The sequence below is a fragment of the Pezoporus wallicus genome, unplaced genomic scaffold (assembly GCF_028554395.1).
Source record: "Pezoporus wallicus isolate ANWC-B61680 ecotype Strahan unplaced genomic scaffold, APGP_CSIRO_Pwel_v1 scaffold_11491, whole genome shotgun sequence".
NCBI classification, from domain to species: Eukaryota; Metazoa; Chordata; class Aves; order Psittaciformes; family Psittacidae; genus Pezoporus; species Pezoporus wallicus.
The window spans coordinates 11,788,926-11,799,885 of NW_026642649.1; the positions used below are offsets into that span (position 1 = coordinate 11,788,926).

Genomic DNA, 10,960 nt, shown 5'->3' on the forward strand with positions numbered 1-10,960 from the left:
TGAACACTGTTATTTTTAAAGAAAGAAAACAGCTGTAATGATCATGAACATCATCTTGTTTTAAGATACCTTTCTAAGTTGAGCAAACCCTTAAATCTCCAGCTTTGATAGACAATGTATTTTCACAATAGCAGAAAGATTCTCAGATGTTGGAATTTGAACTCTTCAGCTCCACGTTCCTCAAATCAGCTCTTTTCAAATTTCTGTGGAAAAAAAATAGAAGTAGACACATTGGAATAAAACATTTGCTCAGTTTGGGGCAAAACACTGCCGTAAGTTTGGAGATAAGCGGCTGCAGCATTTACACTCACCGTAACGATGTAGAGGGCAATAAAAGCTTTCCTCTGGATGTATTTGTGAGGCTTGTGTTCCTTCTCCAGCGTTTCCACAACAGGTACCAATACGGCTAGAAAACTTGATTCGTTTCTCTGTTTGTATAAAGCTAGCTCGTAACATCTTTTCTGTTGAAGGGCTAAGCTAAGCCAGGGGGAATTGCAGTGCTGTTACAACAGGAATTCTAGCACTCACACCATTGCAAGGGAAGAATGTAAGTCAGGTGCAGTTATAACAACCACAGCTATTTCACTAACAGTGTATCTTACAAGTTATTTTACAATCGGCATATTGAAGCCATACAACTAATTACTACCTTCAGTGTCACATTACTCTTCAATGCAAAAAAAGATGCGATGCTTACTCTTCAGTCAGACTCTCTGAAAAACAACGAATACCCCATGCTATTATTTCTTAAGGCTCTGTTCCAACCAAAGTGCAATAAAATAGGTACAAAGGTATTTTTGGAATGCAGTTACTGTAGATTTCAGTGGCATCATTGATATCACTGTCCTCATCTTTCCTATCTTCAGCCCTGCCAGAGAAACACTTGATTGCATTAATGAACCAAGATCTCTTTCACTTAAAACGATCCCCAAATAAACTTGTGTCTCGTACATGAAACTGAAAGATGCTGTCCATACAGCGCAGACAAAGAGAGAGAAAACAGCTTTTTGCACAAAACCCCCTGCCTACATGCAACCATGCTGAGCACAGCTATCACCTCACAGATTCTCAAGTACAGGTTGCAGGTTTTACATCTGCAGCATCTTCCATGTCCCTGAAGTTTATTTATACAGATACATACTGTTCATACTAAGTTTTTAATTTTTATTTAGGCTGAATAAGAGAACAAGTGGGTGTTTAAGGCTTCTGGATGCTGGGGCATTTGTTTGCAGGAAGGTTTGATTATTTAGTGGAAAAACCCTGTAAGCTGAACCAGTCGCAACTGGTTCAGAGGAGGTGGGCTGCGATGAGAGCGGGTGATAAGCTGAGGACAGTTAGACCACAGCCGTCCTGCCTTTTACCACAGTATGCTTCTAAACCATTTCCTTCTAATGCAAATACAAAGTGACAAAAACCACATGCTTAAGTTACATGTCAATAACACAGGAAAACTCACTGTTTGCTACACATTTTGGTTTAACTGCATGCTTGTGATATGTATATGTAGGGACTATCTCTGCCATAAAAGCATGGGTTTTGCAAGATGTCTGCAGGTCTTGACACCATTAGTGCACCCCAAGAGTTTGATGTTATGTATCAAGTGTAAACTTCTTTTGTCAGGACTTCAACACTTGAAAGACATGTCTTCTGAATTACGTCTTACCACAACTGATTTTCAGTGATTTTAAGCTTCTACCAGACAGGGTATTACAGCTGCTCTACTCCTATTACAGAGCTGCAGAACTCATGCAAATACTATGAAAATAGTAACAGGCAATCTGGTGCTTCCAATAAAAAGAAGACAGAATGGGGTCAACTTTTGCCACGAAAGCAAAAAGGAGTAATCAGCACAAATTAATTTATATGTGGAAAGGGATTTGCAATGAACTCTTTATCTTGCTAGAATAATTTTGTGTCCTATACTGTACAACAGCTGACACGCTTGAGAATATTGACTTCTCAGCTATCAAAATAACCACAGGTGATATGGAAAACTACCTGGGGCTTCCTCTCACATATAGTTGTAAATAAGTAAGATTTGCATAGGAATTATAGCAGCTTGCCAACAGCTAACCTCTGTTGATACTAGGTAGCCACACTAAAAAATTTGAAAGAGATGCAAATAGGGAACTACTCAGCTTCAGATTTTGAAGCTGCTGCAGCACCAGCAATACTTGGAAAGTGCTGAAGAAATAAAATAATCTCAGACCAATAACTGGAAAATGAGTTCCTCTAAACCTAGATATTGACATATCTATGGAAAGAGACCAAATGGCAGCAAGTAATTGACAGATTTACCCAGTGAGTCCAAAAGAATCTTTAAATATAGTTCTACCACAGGTAAGTTTCTACTTCCTTATATTACCAGTCTCTTGATAAGGAGAACAACACATTCCAGTAATTGCCCAGTTTTTGGAAGGTTAACCTTAGGAACTACTGAATATATCTTGAACAAATATTTTCATACCACCTGTGAGGCAACCTAATACACATATGTCAAGAAGATACATTTCTGTGAGATATGACAGCACATGGGAACTGTTCCGTTTCTTTTCTAATGAATAAACTCTCCTGTCAGCAGCTCCACCACTTGCCATTGTGGCAAGCAAGCCACAGACTCTGTTGCCACAGATTCCAAATCCCAATACCTTCTCCCAGAGATTTTCTTTAACAGAAGTCAGGATGAATGAAGATGAGAACCAAGTCAACATTGAAAATGGGGAGGCTCAGAAGAAAAGGCCACCTACTGTTCACAATGAGCACTAGAAGATTTCAAATCAGAAGCTACAGCTTCTCAAGACGATTTCATTCCTCCCCCAGCTGGAGCTTTGCCATGTGTGGGAAAGTGAATGCACTGGGCAAGATAATCCTCTGAAGGATTAATGAGGTCATTCCCAAAAGTCATTCCATTTTTTGGGAATGACTTCATTAAATTAAGTCATTAAATGAAGTCATTCCCAAAATATGAGGAAATCATCTCTCATATTCAACCAAAACACACTACAAAAAGATACAGGTCTCTACTGTGACAGAGTGCTCAAAGGCTCTCAAAAGAAGTGTTAGGTGGTGACAGGGCAACATGCCCAGAGAGAGCTCCTGTGGGAGCCACTGCATTGCAGGATCAGTCATTTCAGGGATACTTTTCCTTTCCCTTTCCCTTACCTTTCCTTTCCTTGGATAGCCTAACTGCCAATCATTCTGAGACTCAAATGGTAAAATAACAATAGGAATAAACTGTCTCCAGGCTAGTTTGTACATGCCACTAGCAGAATGATTACTCAGCAACTGAGACTTCATGCCTAGTCCCTTTACCTTTAATATGAAGTTTCTAACCATTTTCACACAATCTAATGTAATTTTATTTCCCATACTCATAAAGGGTGGTTTAATCAACACTGTTTGCTTGACAACTGGGGCAGATGAGCAGAAAGAAAGGGCACAAGTTGTTACTGAGGCTCAAGCAGCAGCTTGCTGCTGTCATTCATGACCTGCATTCCTGAAACCCAAGTTTTTTCCCCTCCTTAGTGTCTACTGTGTCAAAACCAGACTTTAATCTGCAGTGAGTGCGCTGGCACAGTGCAGCATTATACTCTATTGTTCTGATGCTTCATTACCCCTAGACGGAGCTCTAAGTCATTTCTTATGCGGAGATAGTGCAAGGCTTCTTATTGTTTCGTCGAGTTTTAACTCCTCCTGAGACAGCTTATAACATCTCTCTTAAATATGCTCCAGTTCCTTGTAGGTATAGAGCATACCTGCTCACCTTCATTTAAGTTTGGAAAATAAATGCTAGCTCACTTGCCAACAGGGTAAACAACCTCTGTTTTGCACCAAGTGGTGCAAGTCCATTACAAGCCAGTAAGAGAGGCAATCAGGCTCAGTAAGCTATCTTTTCAGATGTTATTTACTAGAGCAACACTATGAGTAGAGAATATTATAAATGATGGTGGGAACTCTGGGTGCGACAGCTTTGAACAGGCCTCCCATCCACATGCAACATGCTGGACAGACCCTGTTAATAGAGATTCTTCCATTTTGGTTATTTGAGCTAGGATTTTCTTACAAGAAAACACCTATTCATAAAGGATGTTCAGAGAAAAACTTCTTCCTATATTTTTAGATAGAGGAAGTCACACAGGTGGCATAATTACTTCAAATCCTTGATCCACATGCAATTTACCATTCTCCAAGATATTAGAGATTGCATTAAGAACATAGGGGCTTCTCAAGCCTTAAGTACAAGGTGCAACAGAACAGACATGGTATGTTCAAGATCATTAACTCCTCAAATAGCATCTTCTGCAGGGTTCCCACTCCCAAACCACCAGGGACTTCCTGACAAAAAAATGCAACTATACCATTAACAAGCTCTTAATGAGGTGCATGCACACAGGGCAGCCAAGTTAAGGTTGCTCAGACCATATTCAGTCCAGCATCTCCCTCCTTTCCTTTATCTGCACCACATCCTGAAACATATCTTCAACAAAGTGTTAGTGCATTTTTAAGCGCCTGTAGCTATTACGTGTCTCAGATTATTCATAGCATTTTTTTTCAGTGACTTTTCACAAGCTACACTGAGAATAAATTCTACAAATGTGACAGTGTACTGGAGAATGTTTTCTATATGTAACTTATACAAGTTTGATTGACAAGTGAGGCTGCCTTTCTTGCAACCTGTCTAGGATTTTACAAAGATGAGAAATAATGAACATTATTTGTCCCAGAAGAGTTCAAATAGAATCACCTCTGCTACAAAGTCACCTTATGCCTTACACACAAAAGCCATCTCCTTAAAAGCAAGTCACTCCTTGGACTAAGGAAAAAAAGAGAACCTTTTGCCTGTGTCCCTAGTATCAGATGCACAGATGTGACAGTATTTGTAGGAGACATTTTCACCCATCATGAACTGCCTCGGTGTTAAGAATGACAGGACACATCACTGATAATGAAAACATTTCTCCTTTATTTCAAGAGAGTCTTTTTCCTCCTGGAAAATTGGAGCTATCAGATAATACTCATCTGCAAACGCATCTCCTCTACGACTCCTGCAAAAATAATGCAGCAAAACTAAGTTTGGATTTTATTTCATCTTCCACTCCCTCCTCTATTTACAACAACAGTTCAACTCCCAACTACCACATTTGATCCTGCTCTGAACTGTTTTGTACTACTAATACCAGACCCTTCTTCAAAGGCCATCCTGGAACTTTCTGCCCCAAATACCTCCTGCTTTTTAAGACCATAGCACTTCACTGCATTAAGCTGAGAAGCAGGAGACACACGCACAGTTCCTGGGATCAAACTGCCTGCATTTCAGAGGTGGCCTTTCATGTGCTGAGTGAACACCTGCATCCCAATGCTCAGGCAGAAGCATGCCATGCAGTTAACACTCTGAAGACATTGACAAGAAGGCATGAAAGATTCCCCTGTTCAAAGAGACACCACCACAGTATAGTTTGGTTTTAAAGCAGTTTTTCACACAGTATCCAGCTTCGGTTACCTCTTTTGCTGACAAAACAAGTGGTTACATAAATGGGCACTGCACTATCAGGTTTCCAGCACCATTTCATGAGCATTTCTAAAGAGAAGCTAGCTTGAAACAGTCAAAAGAGAACAGAAATTGATCAGGACACAACCCTTTCCAAACTCCCCTTACCAACCAGCTTTGCCTTTGCTGTAGGATGCTCCACCTCTCTTTCATTCTGGAATGCCTGCTTGGGAGCTGCCAGACGCATCTCAAGCACAGATCTTATATACTCTCCCCATGCTCCCGTTCTGGCCACCGAGCTGCTCTTGCTGGACAGTTTATGGCGATGAGGCACCTGAAGGCCACCATCTGAATCCTCACCAACACTGCCCAACCTGTGGTCAGGTTTCAGATACACCCTCACCATGACAACTCAGCCAGCATCTGTGGCTTTCCCTGTAAAATCTTCCCCTTTGCTAGGCTTGGTCTGGAGGCTTCTTCAGCATCTCCCAGCTTTCTCTCCTGATACTGCAGTCTCCTTACTCCAGAACCTTTAACTTACAGCTTCTCTTAAGTCAGCCAATTGAATTCACCTGAGCATCTGCTCAACACTAGCTTCGGTTCTCTGCTCTCATTTTATTGAGAAATACTAGGATTTGGGTTTTCAACATTGCTCTTCTAGACTGTCCCCAAGTCTAACTTCCTCCTGTTTGGAAAAGGCTCTTTATGAATGAGATATCTCTGGAAGGGCAAAGCCCTGAGAACACAAAGCATGAACCCTTATCTCTGAATAGCACTGCCCAATGGACATACTTTTGTGGAACACATCGCCAGATAGTCCACACTCTTCATTTGAAAAAACAGTTTCCAGCTCTGGCACTATGTTAACAAGGGAGTGTGGGAAGGGAAATCAACAACCAAATCAGAACAATGAGTCCTACTGAAAAGCAGATTAACAACCAAGAGATTTGCTTACTTTCTAAATCCATCAGCCAGACTAACTTTCTAAAAAGATTTGCAAGATCCAGTGTGTGGTCACCAAGGTAAGCTCGGGTGAATATAGTTTCTAGAAAGCATCTTGAAATAGGCTACAGTTTAGGTATTCACCTCACAGGAAAACATGAGTCCTAACAGCAGAACTCCAGGAATCTCGAGCAGCAGCTTACACTCATTGTCCAATTAAGACTTTTCAAATATTGGCCTTTGAAAAAGTAGCTCATCATAAACACTAGCAGACCACAGAAAAGGAGATTTCTCTAGTCAGCTGTTCAGTAGATCAGGTCACTGGGAGGCAGGGATACAAAAGTCAGACCTTTCAACTTTCCCATTCTGCCAGGCATCTTCACTCAAAACTTTTTAGTCTTTGCCGATATTCAAGCTTACTCTTCACTACAGTTAGTACAACCACAGCTACCACAATACAAAAAAACCTCCATTCTCGTGTATTATTTCACCATTACTGCAAAGCAGTATTCATGATGCAGGTAGAGGCACACAGTCCTCCTTACTTCGGGAGGCAGCAATGCCCAACAGATTTCCTTACCACTCTCCGGGTCTGTTTCCTTTACAGCATCAGCACTGGCAGATTCACAGAAGTCCTCTGAAAAGCAGCCAGCTGGCTTACTGTCATCTGCTGTGGCTTTCATCTCACTCTCAGGGAATTCTTCATATTCCACAATATGCTGTGGAACTCCCCTAGGGAGGGGAAAAACACATCGCTTTTAGGACAAGGAATTATTTCTGCTGTATTACATCTGCCTCCCCTGCCTTCACTGTAAGAAAACTGTAAGAGAAGTGACAAGACAAATTAATCAGAGCTACTTACACACAATGGTCCTGTCCAGTGACAACAGGAATCATTAGAGGCACTGGAGGAAACATTCTCGCATTCTGCCAACAAGAAAGGTTTCCGTGTAAGCAGCTGGAACAAGACTGGTGGTCCCCCAGAGAGCAAGGCTCCAGATTACTGGCAGCAGGACAGAAAAGAAACCCAAATTCCGCCACATTTAAAGCCAGCCCTTCTCTTTCCCTACACGGGTGAACTGTGTGGATGTCTGCAAGAAGAAAGCAATGGAGGGGAAAACGAAGAAAGCAGAAGCCTCCCTGGCAGAGAGCAGTAAAGTTCCAGACAAAGAAGGGAAGGTAGGATGCCCCCACATCACAACCCTCCTGACCTTTCTGGCCCAGCAACTGACTATATTAGTTTTCAAGCAGCTTCTGAAAATGGAAGCCCAAATAAGGCTGACACACTTCTCTAATGGAGGCACAGTGCAAACCATGTTGTTGCAGTTATTCTCAGCTCCACACATACCTGTTTTGCAATCGTGTTATGAGAAAATCAAACTTTGTGTAAATCAGGTGTCACAGACTGTTCTTCATGACCTGATTCTAACATCCTTTCCAGCCCTAACTATTCTATGACTCCATGATTCTGTGACTGTCCATTAAAAGAACTCTCCTTGCAGAAGCAAGAGAAGCAAAAAAAATGGAAGCTATTAATGACTAGAACCATGGGAAACCCAACAAGATATCTCCTGTGTAGCTGACTTGTCAGGAGCCACTGAAGTTCAGAAAGAGACCTCAGGTTTATCTGGAGACAATTCCGACACTCCCCATCACTGCAAAACAAAGACAGCATTCAAAATACCTCAGCGGATGCCCACATTTGCCATGACTGAAGCAGCATCTCTAAATAAAAGATCTCAAACTTCAGGCATTGATTCTCCCCCTTCAAACACAGAAAGGCATCTTTGGCTCGTCTCACTCTGAGCTTCTCCTCCTGCAAAGCCCGAGCTAGAGCTCTGTTGTTGGCTAGGATGCTCTTCAGTTGCACACTGTGACTGCCTGGAAGAGAACCATCCATTGTCACACATTGGAAATCGACAGCAACCAGCACCAAACTGCTACATAGGCAACAGAAGCATCTTACTTGTGCCATTAGCACCTGCAGACAACGGCTCATAGGCTTTCCCCAGCCCTGTCCTTTCCATGTTTCTCTTTCTTACTCGCTCTTTCAAGCTGGCCTGACTCCTTCTATGCATCTTCCGCTCGGACATGGCCAGCTCCTACCTAAACAAACAACAGAGGCGAAGAGACCGCCCGCACCGGGCGCGGCACAGAGCTGCAGGCAGGCTGCGAACGCTGCCGGAGCCGCACGGGGGCGGGGTAGGCCCAGGATCCCCGGCCTGCCGCACGGCCTAGCCCAGAGCCCCGCCAGGCGGCTCTAACCGCCGTAACCACCGCTGGGCCCGCGCGGCAGGGCCTGAGGGGCTGCCACGGGGAGCGGGTGGTGTTAGTTCTGCTCGACCTGACTTAACTCCCCTGTATCGCTTTTTACTCTGTGTGTGTGTGTGTGTGTGTGTGTGTGCACGCAAATCAAGAGTATGCAGCTAGGGACTCCTGGTTTTCAGTGAGCAGCTCTTTTCCGACACACGGGACTCATGGTCTTGGTGGAGCGTGGCAGAGAAAGATGCTGTGATTTAGGAGCCCGCAAAAGACAAACGGGGAAACCACAGTTTCTCATTACCTTTCTGGTGCTGCTGTCTTTTCCCTGAACAAACACCAACTCTTTCAGTGCTGCCCCAACAACTGCCCATACAACAAACCAAGCCACCACAAGCTCGAGGGACCAAACAGTGCTGGGTGTTAAAAACTGTCCTCAATAAAAAAACCAAAACCTGTTATTATGCCATGTTACAACCACCCTTACACCCACTAATTCTGCACCTTTCTGTGGGTAGTAATTGGGCATAATGCTGCACACAAGAGGTACTAAAACCATCTCTGTCCCCTTGCAAGCATCTCTAAAATTATCTGATTAATATAATTACATTTCCCTGTGGTAAGAGTTGTTGTTGCAGAAAAAGATGAAAGGTTTGCAATTAATTCTTCCTAGGGCTGTTCCCTCTTAGTTCTTTCAATTGCCTTACAAGTCATACTGGATCACAGAATCCAGTAGTATCCAGTTAAGTCTACATGTTGGCAATCTCTACGTTCTGGTTACTACAAATCTTAATCTTTAGAAAGGATGCACTGGTGCTCCAGACAAAGTTTTGCAGTAGGCTGGTAACTGAGTTAGGAACCCCTTATCTGATTGCAATGGTTTAGTATTGAAATCAGTTTTCCCTGTGCCATAAAACATCCCACTTCAACAGGATGGTGTAAGCAAAGTGAACTAGGAGAGGCGCTCCCCACTATTTGCCAAATGAGGCTTTAGCTGAGTTTTGCACATGAGAAAACTTTCCAAACCCCCGAAGTATCCCTTTATCTTCAGGATACACAACAATTAATCACTACCCTGACAGTTTCTTCTGAGCAAGTACACACCAGGAATCAGAAACTTAACAGCACAATGATCTACATCATCACCAAACTACAACTGTCTCCCATTTCATGAGTAAGCCTATAGGGAGATTTGCTACTTACACAGAGGTTTCTCAATAAGGAAAGCATTTTATTTTCCAAGTCAAAGAGGTATCCTAAACCGAAAGAGACAGAAAGCTTTGGTGCCACACTGTTTAAGACCACGCTGTTTCTGGAAGGTAGCTCTGTTACAAGCAGGAGTACAAACCCTCTGCATCGCAATGGCTCTAGAATATGCCTTGCTTTGAGAAACAGGGAAACAGGAATTTGCAATAGGAAAGCATCTGATACAAATCTGAAAGAATGATTTCTCTTAGATCAAATGGTGGGCTCCTGCTGGCCTCAAGGGAAGTCCAACATGGGGGCAGTGCCACTTCAAATGCTCCACAACTGCCACCGCAGGTGCTGTTCATTTCCCACTTGTGATGTGCCAGCTTGAAGAGTGCAAGTTCTTAACACCAATTCACTGTCCACAGAGCATAGGACAAAAACCATACTACCACAGACAAACCCACACCATTGCAGAAAGCACCTTCTTCCTTGTACTGCCTGCCCTTCTTCATGACAGCATTGTCAAAGAGTAACAGGCCAGGATAAGAAATCAGAAAAAGAAAGAAAAATCCCCAATGACAGTCTATTTCAAACCCAAAAGGATACTTCTGAAAAAGAAGAGAAAGATCAGAATTTCCTATTCTGCACAGATTTATCTCTGTTTTTAAAGAAAACACAGAATGTCTGATTTTGGTCAGTAAAGTGTCCATTTAATAAACTCCTTAGCCACATTTCCCACCCCTTCCTCCCACCCTCAAATTTCAATTCACACTTAAGCAGATGACATAATTTGATGGTGTACAGCAAAAGTTTCAAAATCTGTACTCTTAATACTAAGAGTATCAGGGCCTAGTATTTGACAAAATTACCTAGAACTCAGATGTGCCCATGCAAAAAAAAAAGCAGATTTTTATATACACTCCCTATTATTTTCTTATAAATTTAAATATTTTACAAAAATGCATTTTCAAAATGTATAAAGTTTAGTGAATACCCCAGATGTATTTTAAAATAAAATGTTATCTGATTTCAAAGGTTATTTCAACAATGAAGTCTAAATTGCACCAGATAAAAGGCACT

General features: G+C 42.3%; 1 protein-coding gene across 2 annotated transcripts; it reads right to left on the minus strand.

Moving 5' to 3' along the window:
• Window positions 1–71: 71 nt before the first annotated feature.
• Window positions 72–8,548, minus strand: LOC130611061 (shugoshin 1-like). Of its 2 annotated transcripts, none has more exons than XM_057431441.1 (5): window positions 8,397–8,548; window positions 8,115–8,311; window positions 7,293–7,357; window positions 7,011–7,162; window positions 72–203 (listed from the first exon to the last, which is right to left on the minus strand). In XM_057431441.1, the coding sequence occupies exons 1-5, from the start codon at window positions 8,521–8,523 to the stop codon at window positions 196–198; spliced, it is 549 nt and encodes a 182-aa protein (XP_057287424.1). In that variant the 5' UTR covers window positions 8,524–8,548; the 3' UTR covers window positions 72–195. The 2 variants fall into 2 exon arrangements, with proteins under 2 accessions (XP_057287424.1, XP_057287423.1); XM_057431440.1 differs by lacking the exon at window positions 72–203 and adding an exon at window positions 4,787–5,045.
• Between the last annotated feature and the right edge of the window lie 2,412 nt (window positions 8,549–10,960).

Bases quoted from the DNA above. Each gene is read 5' to 3' on its own strand.
- LOC130611061 (XM_057431440.1), bottom strand. From the start codon at position 8,523: ATGTCCGAGCGGAAGATGCATAGAAGGAGTCAGGCCAGCTTGAAAGAG. The intron at 8,312-8,396 runs GTAAGATGCTTC...GTTCTCTTCCAG, and splicing joins TGCAGGTGCTAATGGCACAA to GCAGTCACAGTGTGCAACTG. The intron at 7,358-8,114 runs GTATTTTGAATG...TCTTGTTGGCAG, and splicing joins AAATGTGGGCATCCGCTGAG to AATGCGAGAATGTTTCCTCC.